Source organism: Pseudophryne corroboree, chromosome 1 (assembly GCF_028390025.1).
Source record: "Pseudophryne corroboree isolate aPseCor3 chromosome 1, aPseCor3.hap2, whole genome shotgun sequence".
Taxonomy (NCBI): Eukaryota; Metazoa; Chordata; class Amphibia; order Anura; family Myobatrachidae; genus Pseudophryne; species Pseudophryne corroboree.
Genome location: NC_086444.1, coordinates 1,135,998,863 through 1,136,020,158, shown reverse-complemented (window position 1 = coordinate 1,136,020,158; position 21,296 = coordinate 1,135,998,863). Strand labels below are relative to the sequence as shown.

The following is a 21,296-nucleotide window of genomic DNA, read 5'->3' as shown; positions in this document are numbered from 1 at the left end:
TACTCTGCAGTCCTTTCGGACCGCAAAATTTAAAAAAATCGAAAGGTCCCCCCACCTTCTTTAGAGGAGGTCGGGGAAAATCCAGAAAACCTGCACCAACAGGTTCCCAGGAGCAGAAACCATGTTCTGCTATCTCCAAGTCTTCAGCATGACGGTGGACCTCACAGCCTGGGGATCGGGCAGGTGGGAGCGAGACTAAAAGTTTTCAGTCACTTCTGGGCGGCGTTGTGCCTAGACCCCTGGGTAAAAGATATTGTTACCCAGGGCTACAGACTGGAATCTCAAGTACTCTCACCTCACAGATTCTTCAAACCAGGCTTATCAGCTTCGCTGACAAAGTACAATTCTGCAGGAAGCCATTCAAAAATTGTTACAAACAAATGTGATTGTTCCAGTTCCACCTCACATAAAAAACAGGGGTTATTACGTAAACCTGTTTGTAGTACCGAAGCCAGATGGTTCGGTAAGGCCAATATTGAACCTAAAGTCCTTGAACCCATACTTACAAGTGTTCAAGTTCAAGATGGAGTCTCTGAGAGCGGTGGTCTCAGGTCTGGAGGAGGGGGAATTCCTGGTATCCCTGGATATCAAGGATGCGTACCTTCACATTCCGATCTGGCCGCCTCACCAGGATTATCTAAGGTTTGCACTACAGGACTGTCACTACCAGTTCCAGGCCCTACCATTTGGCCTCTCCACAGCTTCTACCACTGGAGAAAGCGTTGGTGAATCCAATCAATGGTCCGGGATGTCTTGAAACCAGCCCGGGTTTCGGTTCATCAGTGCATTCGGCTACTGGGAAAGATTGTGGCCTCCTACGAGGCTCTACAGTACGGAAGATTCCATGCACAGTACTTCCAGCTGGATCTCCTGGACAAGTGGTCGGGATCACAACTTCACATGCACTAGTGGATACGCCTGTCTCCGAAAGCCAGGATTTCACTCCTCTGGTGGCTGCAAACTCCTCACTTGCTCGAGGGCCTCAGGTTTGGGATTCAGAACTGGATTCTTCTAACCACGGATGCAAGCCTCAGAGGTTGGGGAGCAGTCACCCAGGGGGAAAACTTCCAAGGAAGGTGGTCAAGTCAGGAATCTGTCCTTCCAATAAACGTTCTGGAACTAAGGGCCATATACAACGGCCTTCTACAAGCGGCACATCTTCTGCAAGATCGGGCCATTCAGGTTCAGTCGGACAACGTCACGGCGGTGTGTCCTACATCAACAGGCAGGGCGGAATGTAGAGCAGAGCTGCAATGTCAGAGGTAACGAGAATCCTCCTCTGGGCAGAAAGGCATGCGCTGGCGCTGTCGGCGATCTTCATTCCAGGAGTGGACAACTGGGAAGCAGACTTCCTCAGCAGACACGATCTCCATCCAGGAGAATGGGGACTCCACCCGGAGGTGTTCGCGTTGGTAACAAGCCAGTGGGACGTACCTCACATAGACATGATGGCCTCTCGCCTCAACAAGAAGCTTCAGAGGTACTGTTCCAGGTCAAGAGACTCGCAAGCAGTGGCGGTGGACGCCCTGGTAACTCCGTGGGTGTTCCACTCGGTGTATGTATTCCCTCCACTTCCACTCATCCCAAGGATTCTCAAACTAATCAAAAGAACAAAAGTTCAGGCGATCCTCATTGCTCCGGACTGGCCAAGACGGGCTTGGTACGCGGATCTACTGGAATTACTGTTGGAGGATACGAGGCCTCTTCCTCTACGCGAGGACCTTCTACAACAGGGGCTTTTCGCCTATCAAGACTTACCACGGCTACGTTTGACGGCATGGACGATGAACGCAAGATCTTAGCTAGGAAGGGCATTCTGAATAAGGTCATTCCTACTCTGATCCAAGCTAGGAAAGTAGTAACGTGTAAATATTAACATCGGATTTGGAAAAAGTATGTGTCTTGGTGTGAATCCAAGACGTTTCCTACGATGAAGTTTCAACTGGGTGCTTCGTATTCCTGCATTGTTACTTGGTTACGTTTGTTGGTTCAGCCATTGCTGATTTCGGTCCAAGTTGGTTAGCTTGGCTTTCCTTTTTGTTATGTGTGAGCTGGTGTGAATCTCACCACTATCTGTGTATTTCCTTCTCTCGAAGTATGTCCGTCTCCTCGGGCACAGTTTCTAGTTTCTGGTAGGAGGGGCATAGAGGGAGGAGCCCGCCCACACTATTAAACTCTTAAAGTGCCAGTGGCTCCCAAAGGACCCGTCTATACCCCATGGTACTAAATTGGACCCCAGCATCCTCTACGGACTACAAGAAAAGGATTTACCGGTAGGTAATTAAAATCCTGCTATCTCTCCATTATATGAGTTTTTGCTTGGTGGAGGTCAGTAAAGTAAATAGGCCAGCCATTTTCCAGAATATGTAATTTAGCTGGATACATTAGGGCAAATCTCTTGTTTTGTTGCAGCAGCAGTTTACACACTTTGGAAAATTCCTTCCTTTTTTGAGACACCAGTACCGAAAAATCTTGAAAAATTAATATGGAAACACCCTCCATTCTCAAGGGTTGATTTGTACGGTAGGCCGCCGAGACCCTCTCTTTAGCTCTATAATCAATTTAGCAGTGGTCGGACTGGGTCTATTCCCCTGATCCTGCCTCTCTGGACCAATTCTGTGTGCGCTCTCAACTTGTGGGACAAAGGAAGCATCAAAAATTCCCAATGCCTTGGGTATGCGATCACTAACCAATTCTGACCCCTTACAGATTCAGGAATTCCGATAAACCGCAAATTACATCTGCGGTCCCTGTTCTCCAAATCATCAAACTTCGCGGACAGAGTTTGAATGGTTTGGTCCCTACGGTTAATAATAGCTTGCATATCATGGACAGAGTCCTCGTCACTAAGCCTCTGTTCCAGTATCACTACTCTTGCCGTGTTAGAATTTATTTTCGTGAGTGATGTTTTTAATCTAGTGTGTAGGTCCTCAAATTTTTTATCAAGTAATGTCATAAGCATACTGATGGTAACTTTAGCATTTTCCTCGGGGGTGGGTACAGCAGTTCTTGGAGATGGCCTATCCAATACACCTTCCGAGGGTTCTACAGAGGCAAATGGGGGCTGGGGGGGAGGAGAGGCTGGAGCCAGCTGATTTTTTTTATGATTCCTGACCATCTCCGCCTCCTGGTGTGAATGTAGGGTATGAGCAGATGAGGACTTTAAGTATCTGTCTGTGACCTAGTCAGGCTATACAGAAGGGCAAGGGCTTCATTCGAGAAAAATGCTGACGTCACATATGAATGGCCCAGTAGCCCCCAGATGTTATAGTCCTATATTTGTAATGGTATCAGAGAAAGGCAGCACAAAACAATCCCCTACATACAACTCCGACTCATGTCTATAGCTCAAATATGTGCATCAAAACTATAAAAAAATAAATAAATCAGATATTGGCAGATTATTAATATAGGAACAGCGCCCCCAATGCAATTTAGGGAACCCTTTGAAATCACTTCCACTTCACAGTATAAGCAAAAAACTGTTAGAGAATTCTCACAGGTCAAACGGTCCGAGCAAGTGTTAATTAAACCTTGAGTGTGATGGAGGCTTTTCCCGTCCCCACTTGCCAGCAGCGGAACCAGGCTGAGGGAAGCTGCAGGCAACTCCTGCCGCAAGAGGTGAATCCAGGGTCCACAGCGCCACCACCAGCGGTGCTTCACAGAGGACAGACAGCGGTAGCAGCGGGTGTCCCACTGATTGAAATCTTAGTTACGGTCCGGACTAGGCAGGCAGCGGGGGCTCTGATCCGCCGGCGGAAACTTCCCTCCAGGGTCAGCGAGTCAGAAGGTCAACGGGTCTCGGCCAGAGTTTCACATCAAGCCACGGGGCCACTGTCGCTTCAACCTTCCCTCTATCCCGCCAGCCACGGAAAGTCACGCCATGTGGTCCACAGATAGGAGGGACAGTGCAGCCATCTCGCCGGTCTCAAGCGTTTTCCCGTTGGTGGATGTAGTCAGATCCAGGTAGGTGACCACAGCCTGCAGCTCCGAGCCACTATTAGACTCACAAACAGGGTAACAGGGATCCAAGCTGTGCTGCATAGATTGAGACCTTAGTTCACGCTAGCCAGTCAAGTTGAGTAGGCCATAAATCCCGATGGCTGGACTCCGCAGATAAGAAAATCGGCTCCTACACAATTTACACCTCCGTCTCTTCATCAGGATGAGGAGAGGCACTACTTTCTAGGCAAATTGGAATTAGGTGAAAGATGAAGGAAAGGTGTGCAGGAGCTCGGTTAAGAAGTGCCATGCTGGATGCCCCGCCCACCGGAAGTATACTTTTATTTAACAGAATTACAGTAGAATGTCAGGGTAACACAGGAACAATGTATTTTGTGGTCAAAGATGATTTTTTTAATTTTGGGCTTGTTGACCTTTTAAAACAAGAATGGGCAATAGGCGGCCCTCCAGCTGCTGTTGAACTACACATCCAAGCATGCCCTGCCACAGTTTTAACATGGCCTGATGTAAAACTGTGGCAGGATATGCTAGGATGTGTAGTCCCACAGGAGACTATATCACCTATGCAGTCAAGAGTAACTGGCACCATCAGTGTGTCCCAATCCTGGCAACACTTACTAAAAAAAAATGACTATACATCTTTCTCTATCGTCCTAAGTGGATGCTGGGGTTCCTGAAAGGACCATGGGGAATAGCGGCTCCGCAGGAGACAGGGCACAAAAAAGTAAAGCTTTACTAGGTCAGGTGGTGTGCACTGGCCCCTCCCCCTATGACCCTCCTCCAGACTCCAGTTAGATTTTGTGCCCGAACGAGAAGGGTGCAATCTAGGTGGCTCTCCTAAAGAGCTGCTTAGAGAAAGTTTAGTTTAGGTTTTTTTCTTTACAGTGAGTCCTGCTGGCAACAGGATCACTGCAACGTGGGACTTAGGGGGAAAGTAGTAAACTCACCTGCATGCAGAGTGGATTTGCTGCTTGGCTACTGGACACCATTAGCTCCAGAGGGATCGAACACAGGCCCAGCCGTGGAGTCCGGTCCCGGAGCCGCGCCGCCGACCCCCTTGCAGATGCTGAAGCGTGAAGAGGTCCGGAAACCGGCGGCTGAAGACTCCTCAGTCTTCATAAGGTAGCGCACAGCACTGCAGCTGTGCGCCATTTTCCTCTCAGCACACTTCACTGGGCAGTCACTGAGGGTGCAGAGCGCTGGGGGGGGGCGCTCTGAGAGGCAAATATAAACCTTATACAAGGCTAAAAATACCTCACATATAGCCCATAGGGGCTATATGGAGATATTTAACCCCTGCCTGACTGGAAAAATAGCGGGAGAAGAACCCGCCGAAAAAGGGGCGGGGCCTATCTCCTCAGCACACGGCGCCATTTTCTGTCACAGCTTCGCTGGTCAGAACGGCTCCCAGGTCTCTCCCCTGCACTGCACTACAGAAACAGGGTAAAACAGAGAGGGGGGGCACATTAATGGCTATATATATATATATTAAAGCAGCTATAAGGGAGCACTTAATATAAGGATATCCCTTGTATATATAGCGCTTTGTGGTGTGTGCTGGCAGACTCTCCCTCTGTCTCCCCAAAAGGGCTAGTGGGTCCTGTCTTCATTAGAGCATTCCCTGTGAGTTTGCGGTGTGTGTCGGTACGTGGTGTCGACATGTATGAGGACGATATTGGTGTGGAGGCGGAGCAATTGCCAAATATGCAGATGTCACCCCCCAGGGGGTCGACACCAGAATGGATGCCTTTATTTGTGGAATTACGTGATGGTTTATCTTCCCTTAAACAGTCAGTTGAGGACATGAGGCGGCCGGACAATCAATTAATGCCTGTCCAGGCGCCTCAAACACCGTCAGGGGCTGTAAAACGCCCTTTGCCTCAGTCGGTCGACACAGACCCAGACACGGGCACTGATTCCAGTGACGACGGTAGAAATTCAAACGTATTTTCCAGTAGGGCCACACGTTATATGATTTTGGCAATGAAGGAGACGTTACATTTAGCTGATACTACAGATACCGTAAAACAGGGTATTATGTATGGTGTGAAAAAACTACAAACAGTTTTTCCTGAATCAGAAGAATTAAATGACGTGTGTGATGAAGCGTGGGTTGCTCCTGATAAAAAGTTGATAATTTCAAAAAAGTTATTGGCATTATACCCTTTCCCGCCAGAGGTTAGGGCGCGCTGGGAAACACCCCCTAAGGTGGACAAGGCGCTCACACGCTTATCCAAACAAGTGGCGTTACCCTCTCCTGAGACGGCCGCACTTAAGGATCCATCAGATAGAAAGATGGAAGTTATTCAAAAGGATATATACACACATGCAGGTGTTATACTACGACCAGCTATAGCAACTGCCTGGATGTGCAGTGCTGGAGTAGTTTGGTCAGAATCCCTGATTGAAAATATTGATACCCTAGATAGGGACAATGTTTTACTGTCGTTAGAACAAATAAAGGATGCATTTATCTATATGCGTGATGCACAGAGGGATATTTGCACACTGGCATCTCGGGTGAGTGCTATGTCCATTTCAGCCAGAAGAGCCTTATGGACACGACAGTGGACAGGCGATGCGGATTCAAAACGTCACATGGAGGTTTTGCCGTATAAAGGGGAGGAGTTATTTGGAGTTGGTCTATCAGACTTGGTGGCCACGGCTACTGCCGGGAAATCCACTTTTTTACCTCAAGTCACTCCCCAACAGAGAAAGGCACCGACCTTTCAACCGCAGCCTTTTCGCTCCTACAAAAATAAGAGAGCAAAGGGCTTGTCGTACCTGCCACGAGGCAGAGGAAGAGGGAAGAGACACCAACAGGCAGCTCCTTCCCAGGAACAGAAGCCCTCCCCGGCTCCTGCAAAAACCTCAGCATGACGCTGGGGCCTCTCAAGCGGACTCGGGGACAGTGGGGGGCCGTCTCAAAAATTACAGCGCGCAGTGGGCTCACTCGCAGGTAGACCCCTGGATCCTGCAGATAATATCTCAGGGGTACAGGTTGGAATTAGAGACGGATCCTCCTCATCGTTTCCTGAAGTCTGCCTTACCAACCGTCTCTTCCGAAAGGGAGAGGGTGTTGGAAGCCATTCACAAGCTGTACGCTCAGCAGGTGATAGTCAAAGTACCCCTATTACAACAAGGAAAGGGGTATTATTCCACTCTATTTGTGGTACCGAAGCCGGATGGCTCGGTAAGGCCTATTCTAAATCTGAAGTCCTTGAACCTCTACATAAAAAAGTTCAAGTTCAAGATGGAGTCACTCAGAGCAGTGATAGCGAACCTGGAAGAAGGGGACTTTATGGTATCCTTGGACATCAAGGATGCGTATCTACACGTTCCGATTTACCCCGCACACCAGGGGTACCTCAGGTTCATTGTTCAAAACTGTCACTATCAGTTTCAGACGCTGCCGTTCGGATTGTCCACGGCGCCTCGGGTCTTTACCAAGGTAATGGCCGAGATGATGATTCTTCTTCGAAGAAAAGGCGTATTAGTTATCCCATACTTGGACGATCTCCTAATAAGGGCAAGGTCCAGAGAACAGCTGGAGACAGCTTTAGCACTATCTCAAGAGGTGCTAAGACAACACGGGTGGATTCTGAATATTCCAAAATCCCATTTAATCCCGACAACTCGTCTGCTGTTCCTAGGAATGATTCTGGACACGGTTCAGAAAAAGGTTTTCCTTCCAGAGGAAAAAGCCAAGGAGTTATCCGATCTGGTCAGGAACCTCCTAAAACCAGGAAAAGTGTCAGTACATCAATGCACAAGAGTCCTGGGAAAAATGGTGGCTTCTTACGAAGCAATTCCATTCGGCAGATTCCATGCAAGAATATTCCAAAGGGATCTGTTGGACAAATGGTCAGGGTCGCATCTGCAGATGCACCTGCGAATAACCCTGTCACCAAAGACAAGGGTGTCACTTCTGTGGTGGTTGCAGAAGGCTCACCTATTAGAAGGCCGCAGATTCGGCATTCAGGATTGGATCCTGGTGACCACGGACGCCAGCCTGAGAGGCTGGGGAGCAGTCACACAAGGAAGAAACTTCCAGGGAGTATGGACGAGTCTGGAAAAGTCTCTTCACATAAACATTCTGGAACTAAGAGCAATCTACAATGCTCTAAGCCAGGCGGAACTTCTCCTGCAAGGAAAGCCGGTGTTGATTCAGTCGGACAACATCACGGCGGTCGCCCATGTAAACAGGCAGGGCGGCACAAGAAGCAGGAGTGCAATGGCAGAAGCTGCCAAGATTCTTCGCTGGGCGGAGAATCACGTGATAGCACTGTCAGCAGTGTTCATCCCGGGCGTGGACAACTGGGAAGCAGACTTCCTCAGCAGACACGATCTTCATCCGGGAGAGTGGGGTCTACATCCAGAAGTCTTCAACATGTTAATAGACCGTTGGGAAAGACAAATTGTAGACATGATGGCGTCTCGCCTCAACAAGAAACTGGACAAATATTGCGCCAGGTCAAGAGATCCACAGGCAATAGCTGTGGACGCACTGGTAACTCCTTGGGTGTACCAGTCAGTGTATGTGTTTCCTCCTCTGCCGCTCATACCAAAGGTATTGAAGATCATACGGCAAAGAAGAGTAAGAACAATACTAGTGGTTCCGGATTGGCCGAGAAGGACTTGGTATCCGGAACTTCAAGAGATGCTCACGGACGAACCGTGGCCTCTACCTCTGAGAAGGGACCTGCTACAGCAGGGTCCCTGTCTTTTTCAAGACTTACCGCGGCTGCGTTTGACGGCATGGCGGTTGAACGCCAGATCCTAAAAGGGAAAGGCATTCCAGAAGAAGTCATTCCTACCTTGATTAAGGCACGGAAGGAAGTCACCGTGAAACATTATCACCGCATTTGGCGAAAATATGTAGCGTGGTGCGAGGATCGGAGGGTTCCGACGGAGGAATTCCAACTGGGTCGTTTCCTACATTTCCTGCAATCAGGATTATCTATGGGTCTCAAATTGGGATCCATTAAGGTTCAAATTTCGGCCCTGTCAATATTCTTCCAAAAAGAATTGGCCTCTGTCCCTGAGGTCCAGACTTTTGTCAAGGGAGTACTGCATATACAGCCTCCTGTGGTGCCTCCGGTGGCACCGTGGGATCTAAATGTAGTTTTAGATTTCCTCAAATCCCATTGGTTTGAACCATTGAAAAAGGTGGATTTGAAATATCTCACATTGAAAGTGACTATGTTACTAGCCCTGGCCTCTGCCAGGAGAGTATCTGAATTGGCGGCTTTATCTTATAAAAGTCCTTATCTAATCTTCCATTCGGATAGGGCAGAACTGCGGACTCGTCCGCATTTTCTCCCTAAAGTGGTATCAGCATTTCATCTGAACCAACCTATTGTGGTGCCTGCGGCCACTAGCGACTTGGAGGACTCCAAGTTGTTGGACGTTGTCAGAGCCTTAAAAATATACATTTCAAGGACGGCTGGAGTCAGAAAATCTGACTCGCTGTTTATATTGTATGCACCCAACAAGTTGGGCGCACCTGCTTCTAAGCAGTCGATTGCTCGTTGGATTTGTAACACAATTCAACTTGCACATTCTGTGGCAGGCCTGCCACAGCCTAAAACTGTAAAAGCCCACTCCACAAGGAAGGTGGGCTCATCTTGGGCGGCTGCCCGAGGGGTCTCGGCATTACAACTCTGCCGAGCAGCTACGTGGTCGGGGGAGAACACGTTTGTAAAATTTTACAAATTTGATACCCTGGCAAAGGAGGACCTGGAGTTCTCTCATTCGGTGCTGCAGAGTCATCCGCACTCTCCCGCCCGTTTGGGAGCTTTGGTATAATCCCCATGGTCCTTTCAGGAACCCCAGCATCCACTTAGGACGATAGAGAAAATAAGAATTTACTTACCGATAATTCTATTTCTCGGAGTCCGTAGTGGATGCTGGGCGCCCATCCCAAGTGCGGATTATCTGCAATACTTGTACATAGTTATTGTTAACTAATTCGGGTTATTGTTAAGGAGCCATCTTTAAGAGGCCCTTTCTGTTATCATACTGTTAACTGGGTTTAGATCACAAGTTGTACGGTGTGATTGGTGTGGCTGGTATGAGTCTTACCCGGGATTCAAAATGCCTCCCTTATTGTGTATGCTCGTCCGGGCACAGTACCTAACTGGAGTCTGGAGGAGGGTCATAGGGGGAGGGGCCAGTGCACACCACCTGACCTAGTAAAGCTTTACTTTTTTGTGCCCTGTCTCCTGCGGAGCCGCTATTCCCCATGGTCCTTTCAGGAACCCCAGCATCCACTACGGACTCCGAGAAATAGAATTATCGGTAAGTAAATTCTTATTTTCTGTGCACAGAACCCAATGAAGACCAAGCCGGGCCGTTTAACGGGAAACAGTTTCCAAATTTTAGCAGGCCTGAAGATCTATTGGATTTTTTTAAACACAACAAAATGTATATCTGTGAAGCTATAGATGAACGATTTCCAATACTACACGGATTGCAGGATAAAAGAATGCTGACTAAATTACAAATGTTGGTAAGTGATTTTATAGCTCATGTTTATTAAAAGTGACATTTCATGTACACCTTGCATATGGTTTATTGACTCCAAGGTTAATGTGTTTATTATATGTATTATTTATACACATAAGTATACCTCCCAATAGTCCCAATTTGAGAAATGGAATCATTTAAACCACACCCCCAATCTATAAACCACCCCCTTAATCTTTAAAACCACACTCACACCCAAACTGGCAGGCCCAGTAGGTGAAGTAAAAATTTAGGGGTCTATTCAATAAGAGTCTTATCCATTCCGACATGCATTTGTCTGAATAGATCTGACATCTCTATTCAATAGAGTGGCTAAATCCGACTGTCGGATAGCCGGTGTCCGTGCGACTGTCGGCAGCTCCTCGAGTGTGAGAACACAGGGAGCTGCTGGAGCCACACATCACGGCCACCCAGTGCCGCGCTGCAGGGAGAGAGGTGCCTGACCAGGGGACGGCTGTCAAGGTACCTGTCATCCCTGCTCCCCGTAGCCCGCCGCACCGCTCCCCGTAGCCCGCCGCACCGCTCCTCATAGTCCGCCGCACCGGATTGAGATTGTCGGAAAGAGGGCCAAAACCTGTTGGGTTTTACCCCGTTTCTGACAGAAGTACACGGATCAGCGGCTATTCCGCCTATCCACGTGTTTTACGACAAGTCGGGAATTCTCGATTTGTCGGAAAAAAATGCCCATATTGAATAGGTCGGAAGCCCTTTCCGACCGAAATCTGTCGGAAGCTGCCCTCTTTCCGACAAGACGGCAACTTCCGACAGCTATTGAATACACCCCTTAGAAGTGGAGGTATGAAAAGTCCTTAAGTGATTTGGAATTTAAACAAAATATTTTTTTTTCGTGTTATTTTTAACAGATGCTCCAAGCTGACAAAAGGCCTACTAAGGAGGTGCTGTACGAAGCTCTGGGCTTCATTGAACAGAGAAACAACATAGACCTATTTTTTGCCTATGTGTTCCAGGAATACTATCTTGACCTGTTCCCCGATCTCAATATCATCTTGCAAAGTAGGTCACGCCAGAGCCATACCTACTAGTAACAGCGATATGTTATAGCAATTATTTAGGAAATGCCGTAATCTCTTAATAATCTTAGTGTAGATTAGAAAGAAATAACTTCTAAAACATCGGCTGTGTGTTCCGGCACATCCCCCTACGCCAGCACAACTGTCCACTGTCTCACTACTACTTGCTTGTTCCAGATGGTCAGTGGTATTTTCAGTGTCTCTCGCCTGTTAACCACTATCTGAGCTATATTTACGAAGCTGCACTAACATTCAGTGTAAAGCCTTGTTTGCTTTACACTGAATTAGTGACGCTTTACATTTTCAGCTCCAACCTGCCAAAAACAAGCAGAGAGACGGAACAGAGGTTGGCACAAGTGGGCAGATGTAAGCCGAGTACAGGCATGTTCACCTAGTGTGCCATATATGATACATCACCAGATGCACCTCTAAGGGCAGTGTATATAGTGCTACTGAAGGTCATCATCCACTATCTAGCCGCTTCTTGTTAGCTCATTGCTTAGTGACCCCTTCAGCTGGTAGTACTTGATTTGTCAGTGTTGTTGCTCTGTTTCTATAGTTCTTTGCATTTTTCACATACTGTATTGCTGTATAAGCCAAAGATATTATAACCAGGTAACAGTAGTGTGTAACTGATTATAATACGTTGTTATTTTTTTCAGGTTTAAACGATGCGCTAAAGCTAGAAATTTATCCACCTTCTTCAGGTAACGTACCACAATGTCATCTCTGTATTTATACGCTGATACACAGTGACAATTTTCAGTTTGCTCTTGTTTCTTAGGCTTATAGTACTATACTACGTATAACGCATGATATGACTGATTGTTATATTTTTACCTACATATGCAGCCATGCTCATCGTGTCTGTGACTGGCCTCATTACCCGTTATGTGCGCGCATGCGTTTTAGTTGCACCCGCGGCCATTGAGATTACATTATAGGAAAAAAGTTTCAGCTCGCTGTACTAAGGTGCGACTCGGCGCTCTGGGAATGCACGTGCGCCCACATTGCAGCCACAATGAGCGTGGCTACATCTGTACGTATGGGATGCGGTCAAGATCCCGATGGACGGAATCCCGGCGGTCGAAATACAGACGCCGGAATCCCGACCGGCACAATCCCGACATATTCTCCCTCCGTGGGTGTCCACGGCACACATAGAGGGAGAATAAATTAGTGTGCCGAGTGTAGCGAGGCACCGTGTCCGCAAGGGGCTGCGTTCCGCTCGCCACCCCTGTCGGGTTTGTGTGGTCAGGATTCCGCGTCTGTATTTCGACCGCCGGGAACCCGTCCAGCGGGATTTAGTACTGATCCCATACGTACAGCTCTGGCACAATACGTCCAGGTACGTATAGATCGAACATGAGCTACAGGCACTTTCTGGTACAGTATTCATCTGTCCATTTTTATTTATTTTATTTTGTAGATCATGCAGTTCTAGAAAAACTTTTATTCGGATCTATTCAGAATTGCTTTTCCATATGATTGGCTTTTGCCCAATCTTTTGTTGATGATTTCCTTGCTTTATATCACCCCTCTATAACATCACCCATGTTTACTAAAAAGTATTCTCTATACAACAGGGCATTCAACTGTATCTATTCCATTATGACATCACTCTCCCTGTCACACCAGATCCCTACCTAGAGCTGGTATTATACAAAGAGGGTGCTTTCTGCTAAGCTATACTGTATATGTGTTCCAGGTGGAACTAAGTTCTTTGGACACACCGAGTTAAAGAAAACAGACAAAACAGCATTTTTGTTAAAAATTGCTTTATTCTAATATGAATAACTTGACAATCGATAAGCATGGAAATGTACTTGCTATGGATTGTTTGACACAACCTGTTCGAGTGGTTGTGATACCCAGGGATACATTCAGGTCCTCCTGTCATCAGATTGACTGACTGTGCTGCAGGTCATACAAAGTCTGAGATGGAAGCAATAGTATAGTCCCTCAGTTTATATAGCATAGGATACCAGGATACCACTTACATGTGAGGTTACAGCATATGTTGTATGTAAAGACTGTATTCCAAGGTTAAAACTGATTCTTAATTAACCACAAAAACAGTTATCGGACACAATTATCTTTGAACTCAAAATAACATGTCAGATATATAGAACTGACCTTGACTAAAATTAATTTGTACCATTGCCAAATACATTTATCCTTCAGACTATGATGTCCATAGCATAAGGGAAAATACCTCCATTGGGGGGTTGGGGGGAAGGGTGTGGGGGGTTAGAAAGACCTAATAGGTCAAATAGGGATAATAGTAAGAAAGGCTGTATTGAGTATGATGGGGGTGGTAAGGGAGGGAAGAGAATAACAGTCGGTAAGAGTAATTCTAGAGAGGCACTTGTAAATAATGGTAAGTAACCATTAAAACAAATGGGTAAAGGATATATTAAGCTAAAGTGTATGCTTGCAAGAAGACTATCAGGTAAAATGGGGGAATTGGAATGGCTTGTATCAAAAAATCAGTTTGATATTATAGGTATTACGGAAACATGGTGGGACGACTCTCACGACTGGGTTGCAAATTTGGAGGGATATTCACTTTTCAGGAGGGATAGGGCTACCAAAAGGGAAGGAGGGGTATGTAAAACCATCTCTAAAACCAAACTTAATCACTATGGGTTGAGATTGAAGCAAAAAAACTAGTCATTGGCACGTGCTACAAACATCCGGATATTAGCATATATGAGGAGGAACAACTTTTGCAGCAAATTGAAAAAGCTGCGGGAACGGGGGACATCCTAGTGATAGGGGATTTAAATTATCCTGATATAAATTAGAGTAACGATTCATGTGTAAAAGCTAGGATCAATACTTGTCTCAATTAGTCGAGGACCCAACCAGAGGTAATAATATTCTGGACCTAGTTATTACCAATAATGTGGACATTATATCAAATATTACAGTTGGGGAGACCTTGGGAAACAGTGATCACTATATGATCACATTCGAGATCAGTTTCAAGAAACATAGCTATAAGGGATCAACCAAAACATTAAACTTTAGAAACTCTAACTTCAGTATGCTGAGACAGGCACTAAACGACATTGACTGGGAAGTTTTGTTTCATGGTAAGGACACATCGGAGATGTGGGATGCTTTAAAAGGGTTGCTTGATAGCAATATTCACAAATTCATTCCAATGGGCAGTAAACGCAGGAGTACTAAACACAAACCAATGTGGCTTAATAAGGAGGTCAAAAAAGAAATGGCTAAAAAGAGGCGTGCTTTCAAAGCATGGAAATCTATTGGTGGGGAGGCAGTGGTGCAAGTAGAAAAAATGTTTTATAGGTACTGTGAGCGCCCAAAAAAGGGGTGTGACCAAATGCCACATGGGGCGTGATACACATATGGGGGCAGGGGCAGATACACATATGACCCCAATAGTGCCAGATACACGTTGCCCCACAGTGCCAGATACACGTTGCCCCACAGTGCCAGATACACGTTGCCCCACAGTGCCAGATACACGTTGCCCCACAGTGCCAGATGCACGTTGCCCCACAGTGCCAGATGCACGTTGCCCCACAGTGCCAGATGCACGTTGCCCCACAGTGCCAGATGCACGTTGCCCCACAGTGCCAGATACACGTTGCCCCACAGTGCCAGATACACATTGCCTCACTGTGCCAGATACACAAATGCCCCCAGGGTGCTAGATATACATTGCCTCGCAGTGCCAGATATACATTGCCTCACAGTGCCAGATATACATTGCCTCACAGTGCCAGATACACCTTGCCCCACAGTGCCAGATATACATTGCCTCACAGTGCCAGATACACAAATGCCCCCACTGTGTCAGATATACATTGCCCTCCAGTGCCAGATACAGAAATGCCCCCACAGTGCCAGATATTCCCCCAGTGCCAGATATGCCCCCAGTGCAAGATACAGAAATGCCCCCAGTGTCAGATACACGTGTCCTCCCAGTGTCAGATATGCCCCCCAGTGCCAGATACACATGTCCCCGCAGATACACATGTCCCCCCAGTGCCAGATACACATGTCCCCCCAGTGCCAGATATGCCCCCAGTGCCAAATACACATGTCCCTGCAGTGCCAGATATGCCCCCAATGCCAGATACACGTCACCCTTCCCTCAGTGCCAGAAATGCCCTCAGTGTCAGATATGCCCCCAGTGCAAGATACACATGTCCCACGCAGTGCCAGATGTGCCCCAGTTCAAGGTATACATGCCCCTTCCCTGCTGCTCACCGCTGCTGCTGTCCTGTGTGTGTGAGGGGAGGAGAGCGTAGCATGCCCCTCTCCTGCCCCTCAGTCTCCGGCGGCGGTGCGGGTGTTTTCCTTCAATTCAGCATCGATCCGTGAGCCAATCAAAGCTCGCGGTCCGCTGGTCCACGAGCTCTGATTGGCTCACGGTCCGGCGCTGTATTGAAGGAAGACACTGAAGAGCAGGAGAGGTGAACGCTGCGCTCTCCTCCCCTCATGCAGTAGCGGAGGGAGTGAGGGAGCAGCGAGGAGATGTGGCCCGTCGGCGGTGGCTACGGCGTACCCACGGCTAAATTCTTAAGGGTACGCTGTACCCGCCCACTTGCACCGCTGTGGGGAGGGGTCATTCCAGTATTACAAGGAATGCAATAAAAGATGCAAAAAAGTAATAAGAGCAGCTTAAATTGTAAACGAAAAGCAAATCGCTATAGAGAGTAAAGCCAATCCTAAAAAGTTTTACAAATACCTAAACTGTAAAAGGTTAAAAAAAGGAGAACGTGGGGCGTGGCCTGGCTGGTGTGCTGAGAGGAAGCGTTCCATGTGAGCTCCTGCAGCCCCACACACATACCTGCTATAATCAGGGTTTTGCAGAACCCCACAGGCGCACAAATAGAGATACCTGTGCCCTTTGTCACCCAGGGCGAGGGGTTTCGGTCGCGGAGCCGGGGAGCCCTTCTAAGGGTTCCCGCGGGTTGCGGCCTTCCCCTCCACCAGAAGCCGGGGGCTGGAGTTCGGTTCCCCCCCCCCTCATCCGGTACAGACCTGCAGACGGCGCAACCCGGAGGACGAGCCCATCATACACCGGCGGGGACTACAGACAGGCGGAGGGAGATACCTTCCCCCCCCCCCCGAACCGGAGCTTGCCGGGGACCTCTGCGTTCGAGGAAGACGGAGCTGTGAGCGGCGGACGGCGGCGGCCCCGTGCGGCGGGTGAGTCATACGCTGGTGCTTCCCAGCGTCTCACCACAGCTCTCTATCCCTCCCCGCTGCTCCGACACACCACAAACATAACCACGGGTGTAGCTCCTGGCTCCATACTGCCGGCCTGACGGGCCCTGTCTTGGGATCGGTCTGCCGGCATCGTCACCCGCCCCTGACATCCGACTCAGGAGCTTCCCCTGGCCCTGCTCACCTCCCCGGCTGGGGAGCAAATTAAATTAAACACTGGCCTGCCAGACGGGTCGGCGGGATACACTGCAGACATATTAGCAGAGGCCTGGCGCAGCTGTAGATCCCCTGAGGAATCCTATGTGGAGACGCCGTGGCTGCTCTCCCCTTACATTAATATCCCCCTCCTGGGCCCCGGAATATATAAGCACAGTGTAAACCTGCACAGCTGCGGAGGGTGAGAGCCTGGGCAATTACCTAACCCTTCACCTATCCTCCCCAGATTCGCGGTGCTGCGCTTGGACTGTGCTCCCACAGAACAGGACCTTTTGGTCCAAGCTCACCTTATAGGCGCTGTCCCCCCATCTGGCTGCACTGCCTCATACATCCGGCCGACGGGGCACCGCAACGCTCAGCAGCTGGGGCGACACACTACCCGGCAAGTGCTCTCCCCCCTCTAATCATTCACTACGGTTAGACGACATATAACTAAGGGCCTACGAACACTGATACCGCCAGGGGCACCCCCAGGGCGCCACCTCTTACGCCCACACAGACAACGGACGCGGCCCATCAGATCACCCTGACAGGGACCCTGGGAGATCCTAAACTAGCTGGAGGTTCAGGGGTGTTCCTTACCACATCGGTGCACTTGATCGGGCTCTGCGGGCCACCCTCCTGTGAACCGTCCAACATGTGATCTTGCCATGTAACGCACCGGGTCCCGTGTGCCATTCTAATGCTTTAGGAGCTCCCCCATACCTGTCCAGGTGTTGACTACCAATCTTTCTCACCCCTCTCCATCACGATGCCTAAATGGGGGAAAAAGACGAACGCCCATAACTTGGTGGGCTACTTCAAGAACTCTACCCCATCCTCCACTCGGAAAACTGCCTCACCCCCACCCACCTCTGACCGGGACTCAGAAGATGACTCTTCCTCTACACCCGCCACAAAAGCAGACGTCGCCCTCCTCTTGTCCGAAATGCGCAACATTAAAAAATCAATCCGCGCGGAGGTGCAGGAGGCTGTCTCGGGCCTGAAAAACGATGTGGACAACCTGGGCTCCAGAGTTGATGCCATCGAAAGAAAACAAGAGGAGCTCATCGCCTTTCAACAAGAATCGGAACAGGAGATGACTCAAATGCGTACCGATGTTATGCTGTTGGCGGATAAACAAGAAGATTTGGACAACAGAGGCCGTCGGAACAATCTTCGAATCCGCAACGTTCCCGAGACGGTGGAGCAAACCCACCTCACGGATTACCTGCTCCGCCTCTTCCGCACTCTTGCTCCCTCCGTTCCGGACGACATGTTACTCCTAGATAGAGCTCACAGAGCCCTGCGCCCTAGATCTCAGGATGCTAAAACACCGAGAGATGTGATTCTACGGTTTCACTACTTTGCGGTCAAAGACCAAGTTTTCGCCAAAGCCCGGAGGTCTCCGGTTACCTCCTTCGAAGGCTCCGATCTTTCAATCTTCCAGGACCTGTCACCGGTTACGCTGAATAGGAGGCGGGAACTAAAGGACATAACCAAAGCCCTGAGAGACAACAACATCAGATATAGATGGGGCTTTCCCTTTGCCCTCCAGGTCAGGGCGGACGGTAAATTCCTCTCTGCCAGATCTCCTGACGAAGCCCTACAATTGCTCCGTCAACTAAACATCTCCGACCCTCCGGCCACCTCTCAGCGACCTCTACCAGTCAACACCTCCCCTCTCCTCACGGCCCCACCTCCAGATTGGAGCACAGTTGGACCGTCACCGCGCGCCTCTTTGGATACATGAGCCGACATATGTTGTAGGCCTTACAGGGACGCGATGCCCAAACGGGCCCTCAGCGTACCTCAGGGGGACTCGTTGCACTTTGCTGAGGCTCGCATGGGGTGCTGGATCCTCTGTGTAACAATGGTTTACTGTTTATTGTCCTGCTGCATGTCTGGCGGGCGGGCCTTCTCGGGCCCCTGGGGCAGGGGCTTCGCGCGGCTGACCGCGGGGGCTACTGTCCCGGGTGGCCCGACTGGGCCGCGGCCTCTTTCTTATTACTTTATATTACCATTAATGTTGTTATTGTTGCCTTGTGACTGCCACGCCGTGTTTACCCTGGGTTCCTACACTGGACCCGGCCTCCTCTCCGATCGGCTGGGTTCATTCGGGGGGGTTCGATGGCGAGGAGCCCTCTAGATAACTGCTGTTGACCGTTTGATGTTTTGGTGGATATGTTTTGGGTGGGCCTTCCCGGGCCCTTGGGGCAGGGACCTACGCGCCTGGCCGCGCGGGCTCCTGCCCCGGGTGGCCCGATTGGGCCGAACCCTCTTTTCTTAATCTAAGCTGATCCCGATGTCACTACTGTTACTTCGTAATGGACATACCATGTTTACCTTCAGTTCCCTCGAACTTGCTCTTCTCCCCCCCCCTGTTGGTTCCTTCTGCCTACCAACCGTAATATGCGGCTCACCCCCTTCCACTCCCCCCTTCCCCCCCTCTCCTCCCTTCCCCGTTAGCTCCTCTGGCCTATAAGCCGCAATATATACATTTAAATTGAGTTTGTTCACACACGGGACCCGGTCTCCTCTCTGATCGGCCGGGTTCATCCACCCCCCACCCGACCTCCGAGGTCGACGTCGGACGAACTGGACCTGCGGGTCTCCTTCTTCCTTGGGTCCGACTAGTGAGAATGGATTCTCTCTGTTATCAAGTTACTGGTACTAATCTTTGCCTATGCATCATCTGTTCTCTTATTCTCTCTCCCCCTCTTTCTCTGATTTCCTCCCCTTTCCTTTCCCCTCTCTCCCCAGGGGTCCCGCTGATGCGCTTCCACAGGAATCGTGCTCCACCTCAACACCATGGTTCTTAGAATAACTTCCCTGAACACGAAGGGATTAAACAGCCCACGTAAACGCTCTTTTTTATTCCAGTCCCTTAAACAACTTAGGGGAGACATCGTATTTCTACAGGAGACCCACTTCTCGGGTAAGTCGCATCCCGAACTTAGATCAAAATCTTTTCCACAATCTTTCCATGCTTGCGACCCCATGCGCAAAAAGAAGGGGGTCTCTATACTCTTTGCCAGCCACCTAGATTTTACCCCCTCTGAAATACTGAGGGACCCTGAAGGCAGATACTTGCTGTTAGTAGGGTTGCTAAACGGATCCCCCTACACGTTCTTGAACGTATATGCTCCAAACCAGCTTCAGGCCCCTTTCTTCCGCTCCCTAAATAGCCTCTTAGCCTTGCACAGAAACGGCAGCGTGGTGTTGGGGGGGGACTTTAATATGACTCTGGATAGCGACCTGGACAGATCAAAACCTCTGCCTAGATCCATGCGCTCCTCTCACTCGCGCAACGCAACCGCTCTAAACCATCTGCTGTCACAACACCTCCTCTTCGACACCTGGAGAGCGAAGGAGTCAAACGCTAGGGATTACACATATTACTCCCCCATCTTCGATGTTTACACAAGATTGGACATGATATTCCCAAGTGCGGAGCCAGCCCAATGTATCCTTGACGCCTCCATCCACCCTAGCACATGGTCAGACCACGGCCCGGTTTCTGTGGACGTCCCTGGCCCGCATCCTCCCGCCCGGCACCCTGTTTGGAGGCTGAATGACAGACTCCTTCTGAACCCTCAAACAAAAGCTCACATAACTACCGAAATCTTACACTACTTTAAAACAAATACATCCCCATCTATTTCCCCTATGTTATTATGGGACGCCCACAAAGCAGTAATACGCGGAAGCCTGATTAGTGCCTCATCTTATAACAAGAGGTCCAGATCCAAACGCATCCGGGAGCTCTCGGACTTAGTGGCGTCCCTCTCACAAAAACACAAAAAAACAGGGTCCGAAGCAGATCTCTCGTCCTTGTCCGCGGCCAAGGGGGAACTAAACATGCTCCTGACAGCGAAGGTAGAGACTAGCCTGAAATGGCTTAATCAGTCCTTTTACGAAAAAGGGGATAAAGCTGACCGACTACTAGCTTCTAGACTTCGGGCTAAACTTGCTAGGAACAACGTCTTATCTATCCAGTCCTCCTCTGGCAAGAAAACAGCTGATCCTAAAGGTATTACTGAAGCTTTCTCGCGCTTCTACGAAAAGCTGTACAATGCCCATGGGCCCACTCAATCGAATCCGGACTTTCATGAGGCCATCCGCACCTTCCTATCCCACTACCAACTGCCTTGTCTGAGCCCATTGGACGCTGCAGGATTAAACTCAAAGATCTCCGACGAAGAAATCGCCACCGTGGTTAAAGCCCTAAAACTTACCAAGGCGCCGGGCCCAGACGGCTTTACGGCCGCCTATTACAAGACTTTTCTTCCCCAACTTGCACCCCACCTTTCATCCCTCTTCAACGCTGTTCTACAGGGGGCTTCTTTCTCCAAATCGGCTCTGGAGGCT

General features: G+C 49.2%; 1 protein-coding gene across 8 annotated transcripts in view; it reads left to right on the top strand.

The window, feature by feature from the left end:
• Positions 1–21,296, top strand: part of LOC134928285 (sp110 nuclear body protein-like) — a 200,914-nt gene that overhangs the window by 110,111 nt on the left and 69,507 nt on the right. For all 8 annotated transcript variants that reach the window (XR_010177884.1, XM_063923859.1, XM_063923879.1 and 5 more), the window contains exons 7-9: positions 10,293–10,474; positions 11,355–11,505; positions 12,185–12,229. Coding sequence is in view for 7 of the 8 variants with exons in the window: in XM_063923859.1 (XP_063779929.1) it covers positions 10,293–10,474; positions 11,355–11,505; positions 12,185–12,229 (378 nt within the window). In the remaining variant the exon portion in view is untranslated. The remainder of the gene's footprint in view (positions 1–10,292; positions 10,475–11,354; positions 11,506–12,184; positions 12,230–21,296) is intronic.